This window comes from Phocoena sinus, chromosome 8 (genome assembly GCF_008692025.1).
Source record: "Phocoena sinus isolate mPhoSin1 chromosome 8, mPhoSin1.pri, whole genome shotgun sequence".
NCBI classification, from domain to species: Eukaryota; Metazoa; Chordata; class Mammalia; order Artiodactyla; family Phocoenidae; genus Phocoena; species Phocoena sinus.
In genome coordinates this window covers 39,289,978-39,316,049 of record NC_045770.1, presented here as the reverse complement: position 1 = coordinate 39,316,049, position 26,072 = coordinate 39,289,978, and the positions used below count along the sequence as shown (strand labels likewise).

The following is a 26,072-nucleotide window of genomic DNA, read 5'->3' as shown; positions in this document are numbered from 1 at the left end:
TTCAATTAAAAAAATTAAGTGTGCATGATTGGGGGATCTTTGGACGGCAGAATATTTGCTGTTGGAAGGGCTTAGGAGCTGTGCTGCTGGCTAGTTCTGTGACTCTGGACGTGACTTTACCACCGTGAGTCTGGTATCCCTGTCTGTACAATGGGAATAGGGAGATAATTAAATACAATAATTTTTATATCATCCCTGCACTTAATAGGCCCTCAGTAAATTGCTATTATTGATTATACTCTTCTTACTAAAAGGATGTTTAATTTCTTGGGGAATATTCGTTGCTTTAAATTATGTAGTTCATCCATGAGCCAATACTGACTTATGGGGTGGGCGGGAGTGATAAGAAGAAGTGTACTTGCCTCTCCAGAGTCCCAGTCCCTGTGAAACGCTGCCGCCTGGCAGACCTCTCGGTGTCACTAAGCTGCAACAGCACGCTCTTAGGATCCGGAAGGCTGGAGGGTCCTAAGATCCTCGTGTCCGAACTGTTCCTCTCTCTGCAGTGTGGGTGAGAGGGAGCTGTGAGGAGCACAGCTGTGCATTCATGTTGTCACCTTAAGTCTTGGGGTTTATTTTAAGGCTCTTCATCCTGTTTGTTTTCCTTTGTGCCCAAAACATTAAGTACTTACTGTCTGCAGACAGTGATAGAAACACGTTTGAGCAATGGAGCTTACCTGCTAGTAATAATTTGTTCTCCTCACTGGGAACAAAATGTGAGCCAGGGCACCCAAAAGAATCCCTTTGTGGTCCTGAGATAAGTATAAACAAATAGGGTGTGTTTAAAGATGATTTAAATTTCAGTTATTAAATTAATATAGGGCTTATTTATTAAAACTGATCCAAGTAAATGAGGTCTAGAGATCTATTATACAGCATAGTGCCTAAAGCTAACAGTACTGTATTGTATACTGAAAATTTGCTAAGAGGATAGATTAAGGTCTTACCACACACACACACATACACATACAAATCATAGAGGGGGTGGGAGAAAACTTTGGGTCGTGATGGATATGTCTGTGACCTTGATGGTGGTGATGGTTTTACGGTGTATGCTTATCCCCAAACTCATCGAGCTGTATACATTAAATATGTACAGCTCTTTATGTGTTAATCATACCTTAATAAAGGGGTTTAAAAGAAAAAACTTACCTGAGGAAAGGAATCTCTGAAGTCCAGGTACTTTTAGTTTTAGCTAAGTTAAACACCAAATACATCAACATGAAATATGAATTGTGATAATTATGTGTACTTGAGTCAAGATATTTATGTAGCCTTTGGATGTGATAGTAAAACCCACATTTAAAAAATGATTTCCTCTTGGTAGATGGGGTCCTTTTACCACGGACGCTCTCATTGTATACTCCCTGTGACTCTGGGTGGTGGGACTGCAATGACTCCTTTTATTTATTTATCTTTTTAACGGTGCATGAGTGTATACACTTAGAGGTCTCCCGACTGCACCAGCTCTCAGACATGTGAGGAAGCAGAAACCAAGGGCTGTATTTAGCACACAGTCCCAGGGCTCTGGGACCTGCTGTGGGTTTTGAGTGGGACCAAAGAGCCCCTTTCTCTAAATGTGAATTTGTGTTTAAGCTACAAAATCCCTGTGATGTTGTTACCTCTAACATGTACAAAGCCCCTGCAGGATTTGGATCACAGCATGCTTGTAATTAACCTGTTTTAGCACTAGATGGCTTTCTCCCTTTTTTTTTTTTTTTTTTCCCCACTAGCTTTTACCAAGCCTTGGTCTCCTGAGTAGATTGAAAGAGACAACTCCCCTTTGAGTTAAGCTCTGTAGAATTAAGAATATGTTTGTAATTGGTTATTTTAAAATGTATCTTAATTCCATTAATGTGTATTTATTGAGTGCCTATTATGTGCTAGAAACTGCTAGGGACTGTGAACATATGCAGATGGGTCATTGATTCAATAAATAGGAACTGAGCACTTACTTTGATCTTATTCCTGCTGGAAACTGGAGATACGAGAGGTGAATAAGGCAAGATCCTTGTTGTTGATCAACTTATAAGTGAATGGGGAGAGAAAAAAAACTAAAAAAATGAAATACACAGGCAATGTAATATATTGCAGCATAAATATGCATGAAATGTGATGGGAATGCAGGTGAGTGGCATATACAAAATTGGGGGAGGAGGAGTAGATGACTTCCTGGAGGAAGTGGCACTAGAGGAGGGCTTCCAGAGACATTTGGATAGTCAGGGTATATATTTTAGCATTTAGAGTGTGCTGAAGTAAGAGTTTCCTTGACCCGTATAGGGAGAAAGGCCCTCCAGATGGAGGAAACTTTGGGGGAACTGCAAGTATTTCTCCAGGTTTTGTGCAAAGGGTATTTGGGGCAATAGACATGAGTTGCTATAATTCAAGGCAGGTTGTGCCAAGTCATGTAGTACTTACCATACAGTGTTGTGTTCTTAGAATAGGGGTCAGAACAGTTAAATTATTTTGTAAGGTAAGTCTCTGTATCTATAAGAAGTTCTTTTTAAAAAATATTTTATTGAAGTATAGTTGATTTACGATGTTGTGTTAGTTTCAGGTGTACAGCAAAGTGATTCAGTTATACATAAATGTATATATTATTTCTTTACATTCTCTCCCATTATAGATTATTACAAGATATTGAGTATAGTTCCCTGTGCTATACAGTAGGTCCTTGTTTATTTTATGTATAGTAGTATATATATTTTAATCCCAAACTCCTAATTTATCCCTCCCCCACCCCCTTTGGTAACTGTAAGTTTGTTTTCTATGTCTGTGAGTCTATTTCTGTTTTGTAAATAAGTTCATATGCATAATTTTTTTAGATTCCACATATAGACCTATGATATATGTCTATCAGAAGTCCTTGACTGTAAGCAATGCAAAGTAACTTTGGCTAACTTAAGCAAAAGAAGAATTTATTGGAAGTGCATTGGGCAGCTCACATACTAATGGGAAGGCTCAGAAAATGAGCAGGAACCTAGGTGAAGATATACCGGCAACCCAGGCAGGGCTAGGCTCCTTGTCTTGTGATGATGGCGACTACCATGGATACCACTGTTGCTCCTGGACTCCTGGGGGTACTGTTACCATAGATACTTTATCAGCATCCTTTGTTTTTGTGTCATTTCCTCAAGATTCAAAGTCTTTGGTTGGAATATCAGTTGACTGGGCCTTGGTCCTCCTAACTGCTACAACAGGGAGGGGGCCTTTTGGCTTCTGTAATGGGAGGTAGACCCAGCTTCCAAGGCTCACATGGTGAGTTCAGGGTTCTCCAACACTATTAGTATTTAATTGGAGGTGATTGACTATCAGGGATATGATAGGTAGTAGTTGAAAGTTGAACCACTGAATTCTAAATTATTTTCCATTTCTGTAGTATTATGAAAATAATGTGCTAGTGCTTTTATTTTTATTAAAGCACAATTGATTTACAATGTTGTGTTAGTTTCAGGTGTACAGCAAAGTGATTCAGCTATACATACATGTATGTATATATTTTTTTCATATTCTTTTTTATTATGGTTTATTATAGGATATTGAATATAGTTCCCTGTACTATACAGTAGGACCTCATTGTTTATCTATTTTATATATAGTAGTGTGTATCTGATAATCCCAGACTCTTAATTTAGCCCTCCCCCACCCCCTTTCTGTTTCTGTTCATTTGTATCATAGTTTAGATGTTGCGTGGTATTTGCCTTTCTCTTTCTGACTTCATTTAGTATGATAATCTCTAGGTCCACCCATGTTGCTGCAAATGGCATTATTTCGTTCCTTTTTATGGCTGAGTAGTATTCCATTGTATATATGTACCACATCTTCTTTATCCATTCATCTGTTGACGGACACTTAAGTTGCTTCCACGTCTTGGTTATTGTAAGTAGTGCTGCTATGAGCATTGGGGTGCTTGTATCTTTTCGAATGAGAGTTTTCTCTGGATATATGCCCAGGAGTGGGATTGGTGGATCATATGATAACTCTATAGGCTTTTAAAACTAAATACTGGATTCTGGGTCTGCAGATACAGCTTCATCCTCCTCCTTACCTATACCCAAGCACCAGTGAATTCTCCATTGCTTAAAGAGACCAAACACTTTGGTGACTCAGTCCCTATGCTTCACCTTTACCTTTTGGGGCTCATCTTTCCTCACTAGCACCCTCTCCTCACCCTGAAGCAGATTAACATCCTCCTCCTTTTTTCCACTTCAGCTCAGGAGTCTCTTTCTCCTTGTCATTTTAGCTCCAAATCATCTCTGTCAATCATCGCGTAGTAACGAATTACTCCTGAGCCTCCAAAGCTTTGTGTCCCTTTAATAGAGCACTTACTCTGAGATGAAGTTTGGATAGTTGTGTCCTAAGGCTAAGGGTGGTCTTACTCATATCTTTGTTATTTATAGCTCACATCACAGGGCCCTGTTGAACTCAATTGTTACTTTAAAGGTTAAGCATACTTTCTGTAGTTTGGTCCACACTGATACTATCTCAGAGATATTTTTAAATAAGCATTACAAAGTTAAACTTCACACAACTTTAAAGGTATTCATCACAAATTCCACTCTGAGAGAGTCTAAATTAAATAGGTGTATTTATTTTTCTTGTTTTCTACAATGGATGGATTATTCCAGGGATTCAAACTGAAGTTCCATGCCCAGGAAGACCATATCTGTAGAGGCTGGGAATTTTAGAAATCTTCCCCGCTCCCACCTCCTCCCCACTCCCCCCATCTTGGGTTTCAAATAATGGTTACTTGGGAGAAAGGGAGTGAGAAGGTGTATTCAGCTGTGTGCCTTCAGTTTAGTGTTGGAGATCCCTGTTTGCTTTTTCAGTGTGTGTGCTGCGTGTGGGCGTTCATAGAGGGGGATGCCAGGACCTGTCTGCTTCCTTCAGGCCTCAGGATCAAGAGTGTGACTTGGCTACCCTAGGGAGGGAGCTTGGCTTCACATGAGGGCTTGTGAACAGACTACCCCTTATTTTTCAGGTACTGGTCGTGGAGTCTCCACGCTCCCTTTAAAAACATTGGTTCTAGGGCATCTGTCTCCCTGAGCAGAGTATTCTACTCCCCGGAGAAACCTCCAGTTCTGCCAGAATCCGAAGGCTTGGCTTGGTTGCTGACATTTAACTTTGAGGCTGCTGGCGCACTCAGTAAATTCCTTAGCTCTTTGAAAAGGAAGGTAGAAGCCACAGAATTGTTTTGCTGCTTGTGGTTAAAATCTCTGTTATAAGGTTAGAGGAGGTTATTCTAATCTCGACAGTGGAAATTTTTTTTTTTTTTTTTTTTTTGCGGTACGCGGGCCTCTCACTGTTGTGGCCTCTCCCATTGCGGAGCACAGGCTTCGGACGCGCAGGCTCACGGGCCCAGCCGCTCCGCGGCATGTGGTATCTTCCCGGACCGGGGCACGAACCCGTGTCCCCTGCATCGGCAGGCTGACTCTCAACCACTGCGCCACCGGGGAAGCCCAGTGGAATTGTTTTTAAAGGCATTAGGTGGTTTTGGCTTACATGGAGCTGGCAGAAAGTCTTGCACTTGGGTGCAGTGACACCTGGGAGTTTTTTCGCAGTGAGCAAAGGCCCCAGAGCATCACTGCCAGCTGCAAAGGGGAGAGCGAGTGCTTCCTCATCTTAGAGAACTGAGAGGGCCAGGGAATCATCGGGAACTCTCAGAGACTGGCTTTGAAGGGACCCTCTCATTAAACTTGGTAGAGACATCATCCCAGAGGATATGCCAAGTTCTCCATCCATCAGCAAGTAGTAAGGGAACATATATATACCTTATACAGAAAGTAGCAAGTACCCATATGGTGCCTTGTCTTCAAGCTTCACCAGGGCACTGGCACCAGCATATATATATATATTTATTTATATATATATATATATATATATATATATATTTGTTTATTTATTTATTGAAGTAGAGTTGATTTACATTGTGTTTAATTTCTGCTGTATAGCAAAGTGACTCAGTTATACATATATGTATATTCTTTTTCATATTCTTTTCCATTATGATTTATCATAGGATATTGAATATAGTTCCCTGTGCTATACAGTAGGGCCTTGTTTATTCGTCCTATATGTAATAGTTTACATCTCTGCTAATCCCAGACTCCCAGTCCTTCCCTCCCACATCGCCCCTTCCCCTTGGCAACCACTAGTCTGTTCTGTATATCTGTGAGTCTGTTTCTGTTTTTTAGATATGTGCATCTACTTAATGGTTGAGTAGTATTCCATTGTGTATATGTACCACATCTTCTTTATCCATTCCTCTGTCGATGGTCATTTAAGTTGTTTCTGTGTCTTGGCTATTGTGAATAGTGCTTCTGTGAACACAGGGATGCATGTATCTTTTTGATTTAGAGTTTTGTCTGGGTATATGCCCAGAAGTGGGATTGTTGGGTGCACCAGCCTATATTAAGTGACTACTGCAAACTACTAGGCAGTTGATGTTTAAGTGCTCAGTTGTGCGCTTTCGATCATCATTACCATGGCCATTGGGGGAAGGCAGGCCACTGTAGGGGAGGTAACCTGAAGAGGTAAATGTATTGGGATGAACTTTAGAGGACTTGGGGAAGGGAGTGTGCAGCTAGAGGATGGCGTTCCCAGCAGGGCCTTGGAGAATGAGGGTGGCCTGTTCACAGGAGGCTGGGATGCTGAGGGGACCAGCAGGACTGTTGACAGCTAAAGGAGGGGGCCGAGTGTAGACAGCCTTGAAAACCGAACAGAATTTGAAATTGAAGCTGTAGCCGATATGTTTATGTGCAAAGGAGTGGCATGCTGGCGGTGGAGTTTAATTAAGGACAGGTGATTCCCAGCTGTGTGAGTGCAGGACAGTAGTGGGGTGACGGTTTGAATGTCCTCTGGTGTTTACACCGGAAGGAGACTCCTGAGCCTCTTATGTTGGTCTGTTTATGGATTCCGGATCTGATCTTAGGGAACGAATCAGTTACAATGGAGGTGAAACAGCTGAGCAGGTGACCAGGATTCTTGTTGTACCTCTCGCCTCCCCCAGGAAACTCACTTCATTTTTACCTTAATTCATTTTTCCTTCAACAACGAGGCCTTTGTTATCCCTACTATGGAGGGAGGGAAAAAAGTCGTGTTCAGGGTCACATTACCTAAAGGCCTCTGGACAGTTACAAAGAAAGTGAGAGAGTAAAACCATAATGGGAAGGAAGTTTTCAGTGCTTTAGAAGCCAGCCAAAAGTAGTCATGCTCTTAGAGAGAGAAGCAAAGGATTCTTGTTGAGAAATGACATGCAGTTTTTGCAAAGAGAAAGGAACTATTCTTGTTGAAATGGGTCATCATCAATATAAGGCAGAAACGTTGAACCCTCAAACTGAAATTGCAGAATTTCACCCTCTGCCGAGTACAGCACAAACAAATGTCTAGCTTTACTTCATTCAGGCAGGAGCCCGAGGTGCTGCCCGCCCCCTGCCCAGAGGGAGACCCTGGGCGGGTTTCCTATTGCTTCTGCCAGTTTCCCCACGCAGACTAAAGCTGTGTGAGCCATGGTCCTTAGATGAAGGTTTGGGTTGAAAGTAGGTAACTGCAAGTTACTAAGTCAAGAGAAACTTACATGGAAACCCTGAGAGGCAACTCCATGTACAGATTACATAGAAGCTGAATCCTTGGTCAGCTGTGGACTCCCCTAAAACCTGCACTGTCACTTAGGCCCTGGGCCCCAGCCAGGCCTCGCAGCGCTCACCGGGTAGGGGTGGTGTCCGGGCGTCTCCTGTGGTTTCTCACAATTCTTGCTCCCGGGGCTGGAGACCTGCTAACAAGGAAAACCGAATTTCTGCTTATGACAGGTATTGATGTCCAGTTTCTGATTTCAGAGATCCTTGACCCTGTTGGTTAGATTATATACCCTATGTTTTTACATAAGAAAACAGACTCAAATCGTGCTACCGGAGTTCCTAACGAAGATCCTGCACTAGAACAGGAAGGGAAAGATTATGCGCACGTGGGACGGCGGATGGTGTCTCTCTTGCATTTTTGCTGTGTAGCCCAGGAATGTCGTGCCACCCTGTGATACACGTTATTATCATTTTACCTTGTCTTACAGGTGAGGGAGCTGGAAGTGAAATGATTCCTTTCAGGTGTGGCAGTGCTGGGATAGCTCACGGGGTTGTCTCTTGGCCCAGTGGAGTGCTGATTCCTGGGCCTGGCTGTCCGTAGGGTCTGTCCTGATCATCTTCTCTGCATTTCCAAGGAGAGGGGACAGAGTGGGAACGGAACTCTCGGTCAGTGTGTGGGCCACTGAGTCTTAGATGACTGTTCATATGGAGTTGGGCATCCTGTCCTTCAGTCTGCATAGGGGTGTGTGTGTGTGTGTGTACGTGCGCGTACAAAGAGCATTAGTTCTTTCTTAATACTGAGGCCTGCCGAAGAAATGGTGAGAGGCGGCGCATCTTTGGTGCCCTCTGAGCTTAGGCCCCTCCTTCCAGCTCTGCTCTCTCTATAGCGCCCTGTGGCCTGGAGCCCTGGGGCCTACTCTCACTCGGCAGGCCATTGGATAAGGTGTGGAAAAGCAGTTTATACCAGTGTTGTGATGATAGGAATGGCTTACTGCAGGGTTCTTAACTGGGCTCCATGTTGAAAGCATGTATCTATGCATACACACATTCCCTGCACACACCTTTATACACCCATACATATACACATATATATTCTTAGGTAGGCCACAGTTTTATTGGCAGTTTACTCTCTGTTATCATTTAAAATTTTTAGTCACATGATTAGATGGTAGGGCCCAAAGAGTTGTAATCTGTTGGCATATGCCATTCCTGATCCAGATCTTAAGAGAACACCACACTTTTTTTTTTTAATTGAATTGAAGTGTAGTTGATTTACAGTGTTGTGTAGTTTCAGGTGTACAGTAAATATATATATATTCTTTTTCAGATTCTTTTCCATTATAAGTTATTGTAAGATATTGAATATAGTTCCCTGTGCTACACAGTAGGTCCTTGTTGTTTATCTATTTTATATATAGTAACGTGTATCTGTCACACTTTCTTTACTCAAGTGTATGGGTCCTCAACTCCTCCCTGGCTCTGATTTGGTGGGAGAGAGGCGGAGGGTGCAGAAGGTGTGTTTGTGTTTTTTTGTTTCTTTGCCTGTGTGCACTGTTCTCCATCTAGCTTAGGGCTTCTCGGCAGTGGTTGCACATCGGAATCATATGAAGAGCCTTATAAAATACACATGCCTGGGCCCTGTCCCAGTGATTCTGATTGACTAGGTCTGGGTGAGACTGGGGTACTGGCATTGGCAGCGTTCCCCAGGTGATCCTAATAGGTGGCCAGGGTTGCTCTGTGCGTCTCTCCAACTTTCCACCAATATTTTCCACCTGCCTGAAGTAGAAGCCAGGCCAGGATTTGCCTTTGGATCCAGGCCATCGATGATTCCTAATTTTAGCCTTGACTTTTAGATTTATAGATGTAGAAGATGAGGCCCAGAAAGGGCTGAGTTTCTTTCCAGGGTAGTCCTTTGTTGGTCGGCCAAAAAGAGAACGCCGACAGATGCTGTCACAGGGATTGGAACTGTCACTTTAGGCTGATCTTTTCTTTTTTTTTTGCGGTACACGGGCCTCTCACCGCTGTGGCCTCTCCCATTGCGGAGCACAGGCTCAGCGGCCATGGCTTACGGGCCCAGCCGCTCCATGCCATGTGGGATCTTCCCGGACCGGGGCACGAACCCGTGTCCCCTGCATCGGCAGGCGGACTCTCAACCACTGCGCCACCAGGGAAGCCCCTAGGCTGATCTTTATATAGTATGTCATTCACACTCGGTTTTTATTCATCCTTAAGATCTAAGTCACAACTACATTATTTATTTTAGCATTGTAAGAGAAATATTCTGGTTGTCAAAATCTTTTTCCTCTTTTTCTCTCTAGTCTGTACACGCTTATGATACACGTCAGCACACGCGCAGATATTATTTCATGGGTTGAGGTAGAGAAACTCAGGAAGAAGTTGAGTAAATTTCCATCTTACAGCCTCTTAGAATAATTAGTTGCTTACTACTAGCTTGGGCCTTATGGGAAATGGGTAGATAACAATCCTAGCAAGAAATTGCAAATGACCTGTCTGAAGTGATGGCTGTAAAACATGATTTTTCTTCTCATGGAATTACCTCTGGGGCAAGGATTTTTTTTTTTTTAATGTATTTTTATTACATCGCGGGAGAACAACTCATGTTATCATGCTAAGTGACAGCAGCATGACACTGTGTGATTCCAAATTTGTATGTACAGATCTTAATGTATAAAATTAAACAGACACGTACCATAAGACTAACAGCAGCCCTCTATATGATTGTATTATTGGTAATACATAATCATAAAAATGCATTTTCTTTCATTGTGAAAATCAGTTACTGAAGCAGGATCAGCTTAAGCTCCTTGGCCTCTGTGCAGGTTTTCTTGACCTTTAGGCAGGGTTAGGCCCTTTGTCCTGAGCTCCCACTGTATCTAGAGCAAGCCTTTGTTACAGCCAACGCTACCCTGCATCGTAACTGCCAGCCAACGTGTCTGCTTCCTACTGAATTATGAGACTCCTGACGGCAGAGTTCTTGTCTTGTTTAACCCTCTAGCATGGCGCCTGACACTTAGAACATGCCGGGAACATGTTGACTAAATGTTGAAACAATTTCTATTGGAACTATAGACCAAAGTAATCAGATTTAATTCTGAGGCTTGGTATTGCCCACTCCTTTTCGGGTTCCACAGTCAGTAACACAAGCATCTCGGATAATATTTTTCCTAAAAGCTTTGTCTACAACTCGGGTAAATTGCCACCGAGAAATGGGCGCTGCTTGGGTGCCTGGGTGGGCAAATTCCTTTGAGGGATATGGAGGCATCAGACAACTCTACCTAGTCGCATCCATCATTTGATCATGCATCTACCTCCCTTACTGGGATTCCTTGCTCACCGTGCAACTTCCAAGCTGTAATTTAGCTTCTTGTGGAAATGTCAAAACAGTAAAAGTGCTAGCTGGCCTGGAGGGCATAAGAGACTGTTCCCTCTGGTGGTTGTGTTTCTCATGGTAAATTAATGAATTGGCAAAATTTGGATTCTGATGACCCAATGAGGTGCCGCCACCCTGTGAAGTCTCTTGGCATGCTTTGTACCATCTATCTTATCTCCACCAACAGTGGAGAATCAGAGGGGAGGGTTCATTGTCCAGAATGCTAGGGAAAGGATATCCAGGATGGAAGGGAAACTGTCGAGGTAAACTTTGGACAGCTGTGGACAAACCTTCAGGTTTGGGTACAAGAAAGCTTTGATACGGATTAATTCTACATGTGACGAGGAGAAGACCAGGACAAACTATATAATGATCCATTATAGTTACACGTTAACGGAAAAGGTACTAAGATGTCCTTAGCCGTTAACTCTCTAAATTGTTTTTCCTTGTATTTGTAACTAATCTAATTGATATTCATGTTTAGCTACCATATATATATGTCTATATATATGTATATATATAGTTTTTAATAGAAAAGACCTTTTATTTTTTTTGAACTTTTGAATTTTGTTTTATTTTTTTATACAGCAGTTTCTTATTACTTATCTATTTTATACATATCAGTGTATACATGTCAATCCCAATCTCCCAATTCATCACACCACCAGCCCCACCCGCTGCTGCTTTCCCCCCTTGGTGTCCATACGTTTGTTCTCTACATCTGTGTCTCTATTTCTGCCCAGCAAACCGGTTCATCTGTACCATTTTTCTAGATTCCGCATATATGCATTAGTATACGATATTTGTTTTTCTCTTTCTGACTTACTTCACTCTGTATGACAGTCTCTAGATCCATCCATGTCTCTACAAATGACCCAATTTCGTTCCTTTTTATGGCTGAGTAATATTCCATTGTATATATGTACCACATCTCCTTTATCCATTCGTCTGTCGATGGACATTTAGGTTGCTTCCATGACCTGGCTATTGTAAATAGTGCTGCAATGAACACTGGTGTGCATGTGTGGTTCTGAATTATGGTTTTCTCTGGGTATATGCCCAGTAGTGGGATTTCTGGGTCATATGGTAATTCTATTTTTAGTTTTTTAAGGAACCTCCATACTGTTCTCCATAGTGGCTGAATTACATTCCCACCAGCAGTGCAAGAGGGTTCCATTTTCTCCACACCCTCTCCAGCATTTGTTACTTGTAGATTTTCTGATGATGCCCATTCTAACTGGTGTGAGGTGATACCTCATTGTAGTTTTGATTTGCATTTCTCTAATAAGTAGTGATGTTGAGCAGCTTTTCCTGTGCTTCTTAGCCATCTGTATATCTTCTTTGGCGAAATGTCTGATTAAGTCTTCTGCCCATTTTTGGATTGGGTTGTTTGTTTTTTTAACATTGAGCTTCATGAGCTGTTTATATATTTTGCAGATTAATCCTTTGTTGGTTAATTCATTTGCAAATATTTTCTCCAATTCTGAGGGTTGCTTTTTGTCTTGTTTGTAGTTTCCTTTGCTTTGCAAAAGCTTTGAAGTTTCATTAGGTCCCATTTGTTTATTTTTGTTTTTGTTTCCATTACTCTAGGAGGTGGATCAAAAAAGATTTTGCTGTGATTTACGTCAAAGAGTGTTCTTCCTGTTTTCCTCTAAGAGGTTTATAGTGTCTGGCCTTACATTTAGGTCTCTAATCCATTTTGAGCTTATTTTTGTGTATGCTGTTAGGGAGTGTTCTACTTTCATTCTTTTACATGTAGCTGTCCAGTTTCCCCAGCACCACTTATTGAAGAGACTGTCTTTTCTCCATTGTATATCCTGCTTCCTTTGTCATAGATTAGTTGACCATAGGTGCGTGGGTTTATCTCTGGGCTTTCTATCTTTTTCCTTTGATCTATATTTCTGTTTTAGTACCAGTACCATATTGCCTTGATTACTGTAGCTTTGTAGTGTAGTCTGAAGTCAGCTAGTCTGATTCCTCCAGCTCCGTTTTCTTCCCTCAAGACTGCTTTGGCTATTCGGGGTCTTTTGTGTCTCCATACAAATTTTAATATTTTTTGTTCTAGTTATGTAAAAAATGCCATTGGTAATTTGATAGGGATTGCATTGAATCTATAGATTGCTTTGGGTAGTATAGTCATTTTCACAATATTGATTCTTCCAATCCAAGAACATGGTATATCTCTCCATCTGTTTGTGTCATCTTTGATTTCTTTCATCAGTGTCTTACAGTTTTCTGCATACAGGTCTTTTACCTCCTTAGGTAGGTTTATTCCTAGGTATTTTATTCTTTTTGTTGCAGTGGTGAATGGGATTGTTTCCTTAATTTCTCTTTCTGATCTTTCATTGTTAGTGTATAGGAATGCCAGAGATTTCTGTGCATTAATGTTGTATCCTGCAACTTTACCAAATTCATTGATTAGCTCTAATAGTTTTCTGGTGGCATCTTTAGGATTCTCTATGTATAGTATCATGTCATCTGCAAACAGTGACAGTTTTCCTTCTTCTTTACCAATTTGTATTCCTTTCATTTCTTTTTCTTCTCTGATTGCCGTGGCTAGGACTTCCAAAACTATATTGAATAATAGTGGCGAAAGTGGACATCCTTGTCTTGTTCCTGATCTTAGAAGAAATGCTTCAGTTTTTCACCCTTGAGAATGATGTTTGCTGTGGGTTTGTCATATATGACCTTTATATGTTGAGGTGGGTTCCCTCTATGCCCACTTTCTGTAGAGTTTTTTTTTTTTTTTTTTTTTTTTTTTTTTGCGGTACGTGGGCCTCTCACTGCTGTGGCCTCTCCTGTCGCTCCGGATGCACAGGCCCAGCAGCCATGGCTCACGGGCCCAGCCACTCCGCGGCATGTGGGATCTTCCCGGACTGGGGCACGAACCCATGTCCCCTGCATTGGCAGGCGGACTCTCAACCACTGCGCCACCAGGGAAGCCCTCTGTAGAGTTTTTATCATAAATGGGTGCTGAATTTTGTCAAAAGCTGTTTCTGCATCTATTGAGATGATCATATGGTTTTTACTCTTCAATTTTTTAATATGGTGTATCACATTGATTGATTTGCGTACATTATGGAATCCTTTGGGGCAAGGATTTTAATTTAAAAAAAAATAGCCTGACTCTTTCCCCAGAGTAAACTGAGTTACTTTTGCCAGAAAGAGCCTTCAACTTGGTGCCCATGCAGAGAAACGAGTGCAGAGAGGAAAGACAGCCCAGACCCATCCCGCTGAGTGTTCCCACGATATTGTAGATGCCAGATCGGTGTCGCTGTCGTGGTATCTCATGTTCAGGGAGTGTAGAATTGAACACAGTGTCACGTTTAATTGAATCAGGAAGCACACTCCTCTTTGAGTGTGAGGCAGATACCGAGGAGCTGAAAGGTCAGTGCCGGGCAGAGGACCAGAACCCATGACCCGGGCTCACACTGCCACACGAGGCTCCAGAACCCTCAGAGTGGGGCTGAGCGCTCTGTCCTGGGTTGGGACAGGCCCTTGCTAACACGTGGTCTGGCAAAGTGACCACCCCTCTCTGCATGTTTCATACATTCCAAGAGACAGCTGCCCTTCCCCTTTTAGTTTTCCTTTTCTGGCCTCCCTGCCTCCCTCCTTTCTGTCCCCCACCTTGACCTTTCCAAACTTGGTGACTTGTCCAGTTCCTCAAGGGGACTTGATTTCTGCCAGTGTTTCTGCTGCTGCCCTTGGAAGTAGGTTGTGAGGAAGGGTCCCTGCCTTCACTCAGCGTGTCTTGAAAATTGTTATTGTGACCTCACGGGTCATTTTGGTGGGTGGCTAGACTTGTGATGATTCTGAATAGTAACTTTGGAATTTTATGAATCGAAAAGACAGAGCTGCCACTGCCAGTGGAAACGTGTGTGGGAGAACAGCTAGTGTGACTCACACGGCAAAGAGGGAGAGGAGGACTTCATTGGTACTAATATGCACTTTGCTTTCTGCCCCCAGGTCCCCCTCCTGCCTGTTACAGCCCCAGTAGTCCCATCCAGATTCTGGAAGACCCCAACTACTTTTTCCCAGACTTTCAGCTCTATTCTGGGAGGCATGAAGCATCTTTGACGGTGGAGGCAAACAGTAGCATCAGGGAAAAAGTTGGTAAGTTTTTTTATTGGCACTTGTGTTGGAAAAGCAGAACAATCTTATGTTTCTCATTTTTCGCTCTTTTGCATAATTTTTTCTCTATCCTTGTTTTAAATATCAGCATATTGGATTATTGGTTGTCTCTGTATTGGTAGGTGCCTTATTTTTAATGTTTGGTAAACATTAACAAGGTTTTAATAGACTGTTTTACTATGATATGTGACCCTCTCAACAGAGTTCCTAAGTATGTAGGAACTTCAGAATTATACCATTTATGCCCTCATTTTCTTCTAATTCCTAAATATTCTTTTGTATTCTTTCCCAGAATCTTTCATTCTTTTTTTTCTTCTCTGCTTTCATTTTTACCTCTTTTTGCAAATGATTCAGAAATTCAGAGAAATTGAAAACTATAGTCGGGAAGGAACTGCTTCCTTTGTAAAAACTTTCTGCCTATTTTTGAGGGTTTATGAGATTGGTTAAACCATGAAAAGGAATCTTCAAAACCACTTTAAAGAAGATCTCAGGGTTCTTGCCAAATTTGCGTATGAAAAGGAAATTCAGTAGTTTTCATGCTTAATGAGACACCATTCCTTTTATTATTCATCCAAAAAAATCTTTTTCCTTTGGATATATATTTTATTTGAATTTTTATTCATTTTATTTTAAAATGTTGATTTTTATTTGAATTTGCTTATTTCATTAAGCCCTGAAGGTAAGGACTGTCCACTTCACTCTCCTAACCCCAGCACCTATCAGAATGCCTGACTATAGCAGGTTGGCAGTTGGTATTTGTAGAGTGAGTGATGGCTCAACTCAACCCACACTGTTAATCGCTTTCCTAGGGTTGTTCATCACTTATTACAATTATTTGGCAATTCATCTTGTGTGGACTTTCAATGATCTGTTTTTGTTGTTTAAAAATTTTTGTTGTTGGGCTTTCCTGGTGGCGCAGTGGTTGAGAGTCCGCCTGCCGATGCAGGGGACACGGGTTCGTGCCTCGGTCCGGGAAGATCCCACATGCCGCGGAGAGGCTGGGCCCGTGAGCCATGGTCTCTGAGCCTGTGCTCCGCAATGGGAGAGGCCACAGCGGTGAGAGGCCCGCGTACCAAAAAAAAAAAATTTTTGTTGTTGAACTTCTGGTTTAAATCTCAGTTACTGTACACCTTCTCTGAAGGTGAGGAATAAGTTTAAATTTACTCCACATGCCGTCCTGTGAGGCAGGTATGAAGCCTGACCATTATACAGAGCAGAGAGGTTCAGAGAAGCCAAGTAATTTGCCTGAGGTCACAGAGGTGTGATTTTGAGGTCGATCAGAGTTGAGCTTCAGAAACCAGTCTGTAAAGTTCTTTACTTGGCAATTATTATTATTTTTTTAACCACTTTTTTGAATTGAAGTATGGTTAGTTTACAATGCTATGTTAGTTTCAGGTGTACAGCAAAGTGATTCAGTTATATGTATATCTATCTATCTATCTATCTATATATCTATTCTTTTTCAGATTCTTTTTCGTAATAGGTTATTACAAGATACTGAATATAGTTCCCTGTGCTATACAGTAGGTCCTTGTTGTTTATCGCTTTCATGTATAGTAGTGTGTATATGTTAATCCCAAACTTCTAATTTATCCCTGCCCCCCACAATTCTTTCCTGAATGCCTTCTGTATATTGGGGTAGTATTCTAGGCACTGGGTATACGGCATGTGAACGTAACAGATAAAACTCTCTGTTCTCTGGTGCTTGAATTCTAGTAGACAAATACAGATAAATACAGTGTTGATCCAAAGGAGAAGAGGCCAGAGGCAAGAGATATTAGGCTGCTCAGGACATTTAGACAACTGGTTAGGGGACTGGAACCCGGGGAGTAGCTGAGGGCATGGAAGCTGGGGCTGCAGTCTTACTGTTACAGAGACACTCAAAATGTCATCTACGGTCACCTTTTCTCATATTTTAATACTGAAAAGTGTAAGAGGGATGTAATCCTTGACAGAATCCCTTGCCAAAAGAAGAAAATAAACCCAATGACTTATGTCTAGGTATATACACATGTATATGTGTATTTCTATATCTTGTAAGCATATCACACCACCTTCATTTTTTCGCGTTTCCCTTATCACACCACCTTCATTTTTCCTCATTTCGCTGTGGACTGAAAAGTGCCTGGCACTTGATTAAATGTAGGGAGCAAAGGAGACAAAAGGATCAAAATTGAATCTGAAATTTCTATCTGGTTGTCTCTGATGAGGATGCCATTCATAGAAAAAGAAAAGGCAACCTTGGGGAAGAAAGACGGTTTGGGGGAAAATGATGTGTCCTGGGCATATGTAAAAACAAAGAACCGGGCTTCCCTGGTGGCGCAGTGGTTGGGAGTCCGCCTGCCGATGCGGGGGACGCGGGTTCGTGCCCCGGTCCGGGAGGATCCCACGTGCCGCGGAGCGGCTGGGGCCGTGAGCCGTGGCTGCTGAGCCTGCGCGTCCGGAGCCTGTGCTCCGCGACGGGAGGGGCCACAGCAGTGAGAGGCCCGCGTACCGCAAAAAAAAAAACAAAGAACCATCACTGCATGGAACTGTAAGAGTGAAGGCTGCTATCTCTAAGGCTGCTTATCTCTAAGGGGCTAGCTCAGCTCCCTCTACTGACAGGGGAGGATGTTGAGCTCTAAGAGAGCAAGTGATGTGCTCAAAGTCTTGCCAGTAATAAGTAGTAGAATTTTTGCTATCCTAACACTATAAATATCCTCAATACACTACTTCTTAGTACTATTGTGAAATGGGGTAAATTATATATTTCATGGTGCTCAGATATTCTTCTACTGGTTACATGTTTGACCCCCATTACATGCAGGCACTGAGTTGTATGCTAGGGATACCCAGCTGAGGAGGCAAGATCTTTGCTTTTAAGGAGTTTAGAGTCTGTGTACATAAGTAACTGCCATCTATTGTGATGATTGCTCTAAGGGAGGTATAATAATGGAGCCCGGACATTGGAGAAGGAGGGCTCAAGCCCGCTGGGCTACAGCAGGAAGGGTTCTACTTAGAAGGTAGCTTTGGAGCCATCACTCAAAGCATGTCTAGGAATTTCCCAAGAAGGGTGTGGTGAGATGCATCTTTCTAGGCAGAGGGATAGATGGTAGCAATGTCCTGGAGGCCTGAGAGGGCTAGCATGTCTGGGAACTTCTTAGGGTATTGCTGGAACTTGAACTCCAAGGGGTTGCCGGTGAGGGGGCCAGTGATGGCATGAAGTGTTGCTGGATGGACAAAGCAATGCCTGCTACACCCTGTGATGGATTGTCAGTTTCATCCTATAATTAATTGTCGAGGAATTTTGTGCAGAGGAGTGATATGATTAAGTTTTCCGGTTTGAACAATCTTAGGGCAGTGGGGAAGATAAGTTGGAGTCTGAGGGGGTGGGTTTGGAAGTGGAAAAGAGACTAGTGTCAGAGAAATAGATGAGGGGGCTCTTGGAATGGTTTGGGTATGAGGCTCCACGGGCTTGTCATGCGGAATGAACACAGATTTCGTTGTGGAATGAGTCGGATCCTGGATCTGTCTTTTCCTACGTCTGTGACCTTGGTGATTTACCTTCTCTAAACCTCTCTCCGTATCTGTAAGATGGGGGAATTAATACCTGCCTCATGCGATTATATGTGGACTAAACTAAATAAAGGAGGGAATTTAGTACAATACCTGGCACATCATATGCTCCTTAAAAATGTTTTTTGTGGTTGTACTGTGGTTATTGATAATGAACTTGGAGACTGGCAGGGGAATAAAGGGGAGAGGTGGGAGAGATGTTTCATTTCGGATGTAGAATTGACAGGCAGGCGCTGACCAGATGTTGGGGGTAAGGGAGAGGAAGGAATTTTGGAAAACTCTCAGGTTTCTGGCTTGGCAAAGAGTAGACAAGGCAGGGATCCAGGGGTTGTATGGATGGACTGAGGAAGACACGTTGAGTTTGGAGGACCTGTGGGCCATCGGCTGGTGGTTGTAAATGGGTGGGCCGTGGGTCAGTAGGTTCAGACGAGCGGTGGATGAGATGAGAATCTGTCAAAGTGAGGGTGGGTGAGTGCTCAGGGCAGAGCTGTGGGAAAGAATTTAAGGGGCACGTGGAGAAAAGGGAGCCAGAGATGGAGTGTACGGAGAAACAGCAGGATCCCGAAACATGAGAGGGGGTGGCCTGGATGCTGAGTGAGGAGAGCATTTCAAGAAGTGGGTGATCAACATGCTAAATGCTTCAGAAAGGTTAGGCTGGAAAGTTCTCCCTGGGAATGATGACTAATCAGAGCGGTAGGGAGGGCAGTGGACGGCACGTTCGGAAAGTGGAGATGGCAAGTATCGATTGCTTTCTGAGGACGATTAGAAGGGGAGGAGAGCTGCAGGGTGGCACTTAGAGGTTTATGTAGAGCCATGAAAAGATGGTTTCTTTTTGTTTGGTTCTGAGTTTTGCTTGTTTTTTTTTCTTTTTCTTTTTTTTTTTTTTTTAAGATGGGAAAGACTTGACCTGTTTATATGATGAAGAGAAGGGGTCGCTGGGGAGCTTAAAGGAAAGGGAGGGCTTGAAGGCCCGAGCAAGGTCTAGGAGAAAACGGTAGGCAAGGGAAGGGAGAGTAGTAGAGACACTTTGATTTGGAGAGATGCTTCCATGAGAAACTGTAGGGTAAATGGGAGTGACGGTGTATTGGAAATCTTTAAATGCCTCTGTCGTTAGAAAGTTCGTTATTCACCATGTACGTCCAGACCTATATCTGCGTGGAACAGCCTGACATCTTTTTCCCGTGTTTACCTTCTAGTTGAGGATCCTCTTTGTAACTTCCACCCGCCGAACTTCCTGAGGATCTCAGAGGTGGAAATGAGAGGTTCCGAGGATGCGGCAGCTGGAACAGTGTTACAGCGGCTGATCCAGGAGCAACTGCGCTATGGTACCCCGACTGAGAACATGAACTTGCTGGCCATTCAGCACCAGGCCACAGGGAGTGCAGGACCAGCCCACCCCACAAACAACTTTTCTTCCACGGAAAACCTCACTCAAGAAGACCCACAAATGGTCTACCAGTCGGCACGCCAGGAACCGCAGGGTCAGGAACACCAGGTGGACAACACGGTGATGGAGAAACAGGTGCGGTCCACGCAGCCTCAGCAGAACAACGAGGAACTGCCCACGTATGAGGAGGCCAAAGCGCAGTCCCAGTTCTTCCGGGGGCAGCCGCCGCCGCCGCCGCAGCAGCAGCAGGGGGCTGTGGGTCATGGCTACTACATGGCCGGGGGCGCCAGTCAGAAGGCGCGGACTGAGGGCAGGCCCACGGTGAACCGCGCCAACAGCGGACAGGCGCACAAGGACGAGGCGCTGAAGGAGCTCAAGCAGGGCCACGTCCGCTCTCTCAGTGAGAGGATCATGCAGCTGTCGTTGGAGAGGAACGGTGCAAAGCAACACCTCCCCGGCCCAGGGACCGGAAAGGGGTTCAAGGCGGGCGGGGGGCCCTCCCCAGCCCAGCCTGCAGCTAAAGTGCTGGACCCCCGCGGTCCTCCACCCGAGTACCCCTTCAAGACCAAGCAAATGATGTCCCCGGTGGGCAAGACCCAGGAGCATGGACTTTTCTACAGTGACCAGCACCCGGGAATGCTCCACGAGATGGTCAAGCCTTACCCTGCTCCCCAGCCTGCGAGGACAGAAGTGGCCGTCCTGAGGTACCAGCCACCCCCAGAGTATGGGGTAACGAGGTGATTATCAAGCCTAGAAGTTTTTTTTTAATTAAAAAAAATTCTTTTCTATTGAAGTATAGTTGATGTATATTATATGTTATAGGTGTACAGTAGAGTGATTCACAGGTTTTAAAGGTTATACTTCATTTATAGTTATTATAAAATATTGGCTGTATTCCCCATGTTGTACAATATATCCTTGAAGCTTATTTTATACCTAATAGTGTGTACCTCTTAATCCCCTGCCCCTACATTGTCCCTCCCCCCCTTCCCTCTCCTCACTGGTAACCACTAGTTTGTTCTTTATGCCTGTGAGTCTGCTTCCTTTTTGTTGTATTCACCAGTTTGTTGTACTTTTTAGATTCCACATGTAAGTGATAACAGACAGTATTTGTCTTTCTCTGTCTGACTTACTTCACTTATTATGATAATCTCTAGGTCCATCCGTGTTGCTGCAAATGGTATTATTTCATTCTTCTTTTTAAAAAAATTAATTTATTTATTTTTGACTGTATTGGGTCTTCGTTCCTGCACGTGGGCTTTCTCTAGTTGCGGCAAGCGGGGGCTACTCTTTGTTGCGGTGCACGGGCTTCTCATTGCGGTGGCTTCTCTCTTGTTGTGGAGCACGGGCTCTAGGTGGGCGGGCTTCAGTAGTTGTGGCACGAGGGCTCAGTAGTTGTGGCTCACGGGCTCTAGAGCACAGGCTCAGTAGTTGTGGCATATGGGTTTAGTTGCTCCGTGGCATGTGGGATCTTCCCGGACCAGGGCTCGAACCCGTGTCCCCTGCATTGTCAGGTGGATTCCCAACCACTGTTGGGAAATCCACCTATTTCATTCTTTTATGGCTGAGTAATATTCCATTGTATATATATGCCACATCTTTATCCATTGATCAGCTGATGGATACTTGTGTTGCTTCCATATCTTGGCAATTGTAAATAATGCTGCTGTGAACATTGGGGTGCGTGTATCTTTTCAAATTAGTGTTTTTGTTTTTTTCGGATATATACCCAGGAGTGGAATTGCTGGTTCCTATGGTAGTTCTATTTTTAGTTTTTTGAGAAACCTCCATACTGTTTTCCATAGTAAGCCTAGTGGTTTAATTCATGTTTTTAGCACTCATTATTTTCAAGGTGTGTTAGCTTTTTGTCGTTGTTTTTTTTCTTGTGCATGATATTTAATAAGCAGCATTTTGGCCAAAATATGCAGAGTGAAACAGAAAAGAGGGCAATTGGGTATTTTCTCCAAATGTGACAGAAGGCAGCGGGGGATTTATGAGTTTAGGGGAGGAGCCTCCATTGCTGGCCATCCTTGGGAGCTCAGCCCAGTGGCCTGGCAGAGCAGCAATTTTCCTGGCCGGCTTTGTGGAGCATGTCCAAACTCCTGGAACATATTATTACCATGGGGTTTTATAGAGTCTTTCTTCATTGTAGATTTTAAAGGAAAATGTAGTCTGAATTCTAGAACAGAGGAGTTAAAGGGACCATAGAAATCATAAAGCCCCACCCCCGTATTCAACAGATGAGAAACTAAATTCCCACAGTACTCGACTCTGAGGCAGCTGGAGCAAGGCTCAAGTATCCTGGCTATCAAAACCTTATTCCTCCATTGCCTTAATTCCTCCTACATCTGTTGATGGATTCAGCAACACTTACCGAGTGTGTATTCTGTGCAACCCTGTACCTGGTCCAGAGATAAAGATATGGTTCCTACCGTCAAGGTCCTTCCAGCATCGTCTTGGGGGAAACCAGCATCTTAACAGATCCTCGTGGTGCAGTGTGCTGTTTTAGGATAGAAATATGCAGAGAGCGTTAGGGCACCAGAGAGGGTAGTGTGACTCACAGCTGTAGGGCTTAGGGAGAGCTTCACAGAGGAGGTGACATTTGAGTTGGGTCTTGAAGAATAAATAAGAGCTGTGGGGTAGAGGTGAAGTAGCGGTAGGTACTATGCAGGGGAGATGCCGTTTCTTCAGACAAAAAGCTTTGGAGGTTTTGCCGGGCATGAGCTGCAATAAGGCAGAGCACTGGTGGGGTAAGAAGTAGCAGAAGGTGTGTTTGGACAGGGAAGTTGAGACCGGTTGCTGAAGGTCTTTGACTGTCATACTAAAGAGTTCAGAATTTATCCATAAACAATTAGGAGAACCAGTGTTTTCCAGTAGATACTGTGTTGATGTTTACTAGGCTGACTTCAATGGCAGCGAGGGATGAATTAGAGGAAGGGGATACTGGAGGCGAGGAAGGGGATACTGGAGGCCAGGAGGGCCTCAGGGACCGGAGTCAATTGTCCAGATAAGACTTGGTGAGGGTGACCTAGGTTTGAGGACATAGGTATAGGGGAGCCTTATATGCTAAGAGAAATAGAATTGATATCATTTAATGATTGATCAGCTGTGGACGTTGAGGAATAATAGGGCAGCTGGAAATAAGGCAACTGGAAAACAAGCTCTCAGGAGAGAAACTGGGTCTGGAGATACACATTTGGGAATCGCCAGCATTTAGATGTTTCTGAGCTTGCTCTGCTCAGGGAGAGCATGGAGCATGGGAAGAGAAGACAAGTGGCCACTGCCTATCATGGATATGTCTTCATTCTCACCAAAGGCTTTATTCATCTGTTTCTAAATCAAATGAGCTGAGGTTTCCCCGTGCCACCCCAATGGCAGTGTGCAGGGCATACTTTGGCCGTACATCTTGCAAAAAGGGAGTGACTGGGCCTTGGCAGAGAGAGAGAGCTGGCTGATCGGCCTGCCACTTACTTCCCAGCTGCTGACGCATTTCCCTGCATTCGGTGGGGGATGGCAGCTGTGAAGCACTATGCCAACCTTTAGGCCCCTGACAGGCAGGAGAACTCAGTGGGCACAGTCTGACCCCACTGGGGAATCAAGATGGGGCCTGGGAGGGCTCTTATTCCTACCCTTTTATGGTTCCTTAAGCCAGGGAGAAATTTAAACTTAAAAACTATCAGGTTTGAAGAAGAAAAAGAAATCTTCAGATCTCTGGTGTTTAGAACATTGATTTGTCAGAGTTAAATAATCCATGATGTTTATCCCAGAATCATATCAGAGTTTGGTTTGTGATAGTTCGCATTTGTTTAAGTCGGCCTCTAGAGCCTGATAGAAAGTGAAAATATCCCCAGATCAAGCCTCCTTCCTTCTGCTCGGCTTTGTTCTTTGTTAAATGGCAATGCATAAAGTGGTTCATTTTGCTTTTTGTCACTTGGTAGTAGATGTGCTGCGAGTGGGAGACACAGTGAGGGGAGGAGGGAAGCCCTTCCTGGAGGGCTACCCGGTTATCGGTGGGCGGTGTCATTTGTCTCAAAGTTATGACATCAAAAAGAAGAAGAAATGTATGAAGGATTTGACCTGATTGCCAGGCTTGACAGCTGGGTCCACATGACACATCAAAATGTCCCAGAAGACGTACCAGACAGGCCATTGAGGCTGGACCTCAGAGCTCCAAGGCGCCTTTGTGAGCCTGCCCACGCCTAGCCAGCATGACTCCAGCAGTGCAACCTTTGGCCGACAGGGTAAACAAAGTTGTGTCCACACCAGCCCTGCTTCAGACACCTTCAGTGTGGCCTGAGCTCCAAGGGTTGGATCTGAAGTTCAGCAGTGTCTGATGTTCAAGTTATCTTTGACCCACGAGAAGAGCAGGGCTCCTTTTAATTTCACTGACACATTCCCTTATGCTTAACGGGTTATCAGTTTGTCATTAATAGTGATGGTTTGGGAAGCTGCGGGCTGTTGGGTCAATACATCGCAGACTCTTCTGAGTCGGAGAGACTCAGTAATCTCAGACTCTTCTGAGTCTGACTGAGATTACCGGGTCCACGTCTGGGCCGCGTGCTGCAAAAATGGCCTCAGTATGTTGTGAATGTTCAGTGTTCTGATCCAACCCATCAGCCTGTCGAGACTTCAGTTCGTTTTGCCTAGAGGTGGAAAGGTCCAAAGAGCATAGAGCTTAAGATAAGATGAGGAAGAACCTGGAGTTCTTTTGCCTTCATTACTGAGTCACCATAGCTTACAAATTCTCTCACCTGCTCTGATCTGCGAATGATGGGAGATGTGGTGGCTTATGGGCTCCTTTTGTGGGAAACCCCACGGAGAGACCACCAGTCAAGGTGTACTTGACTTGCACACCTTGGCCTTTTTTTGTGAGCGTGCTAGTGAGGCTGGGGAGATGGAAGGACTAGGGCAACCTGGCCCCACTGGGGTGGCTGGTGGGGACCTCCGGGGACCATGAGTGGCCATGGATAGAGACAATGGTTTAGTTCCTGCCCTTTCTTCCGTTTCCTTCAACCTGAAAGTGGAAATGGATATAAATAAGGACAAGGTGAGAATTGGACAGGTTGTTCTCTGGAGAATTAGGCTTTAAAAAAAATAAAGAAAAGGAAGAATTTTGATATTAACGCTGACACATTTTGTGGAAACAGAGCACTTCTAAGAGTTGTGACTTGGCTTACGCAGTCTGTACTGTTAATGGAAGTGAATGCACGAATGAATACCAGTGGATGATCTGATTTTCATCAAAGCAGTTTGGAGCACAGTTGTCAAATGTATGTTTGTTTTCCAAAGAAATCTGTCCATATTTCCCAAAGTGGAAACTAAAGATGCTAAAAGATTATTTAAAGTATCCTACTTTCTTAATACAACCACTGTTAATATTTTCCCTGTACAAATTAATTTTTTCACATGTTGTAATCATAGATTATATTCCGTTTAGTATCTTAGCTCTTTTTAGATAGTATTATATTACAAGTTTTTTTCTACAATGTTTGTTTTCATAACCATCCTTTCTATTGCTGCATAATATTTCATAAATTATATATTTACATCTTTTTCTCTATAAATAGTATAGAGACCATCATCATGCACATCGAATTTTCCGTATTTTGGTTTGCTTCTTTAGGCATCATTATTTAGAAATGAAATTATTGGGTAAATTTTAGTTAAATATTTAATGACTTCTGATACCAGATAATTTTATGAAAATATTATAGTGCCTGTTTCACTGCCCTATGACCAACATTAGTCATTATAATTACAAAAACTTTGCTAATGTAATAGGCAAATTGTGTTCATTTTTAATTTTCATTTGCAATTATTAGCTTGGTTAATTTGGCGGGGGGCGTGTATTTGACTAGTTAGGTTGATTTGATTTTGAAAATTGGCCCTTGGTATTTTTGTGTTCATGTGATCTGTATATTTTCATGGCTTCAGAATAAACTAAAACCTGTTTTCTCTGATACTTGCTCTGATTTTCCAGTTTCTGGAACTCCATCTCCACCCTTCTCAGGTAACAATGGAACAGAGGCAGTGG

The 26,072-nt window shown here is 43.4% G+C and overlaps 1 protein-coding gene across 3 annotated transcripts in view; it reads left to right on the top strand.

Annotated features, from left to right (window-relative positions):
- The window catches only part of AMOTL1 (angiomotin like 1), a 137,425-nt gene that overhangs the window by 43,560 nt on the left and 67,793 nt on the right, over positions 1–26,072 (top strand). For all 3 annotated transcript variants that reach the window (XM_032640083.1, XM_032640081.1, XM_032640082.1), the window contains exons 2-3: positions 14,932–15,078; positions 19,848–20,775. In XM_032640083.1, coding sequence (XP_032495974.1) covers positions 19,907–20,775 — 869 coding nt within the window. In that variant the 5' untranslated portion in view covers positions 14,932–15,078; positions 19,848–19,906. The remainder of the gene's footprint in view (positions 1–14,931; positions 15,079–19,847; positions 20,776–26,072) is intronic.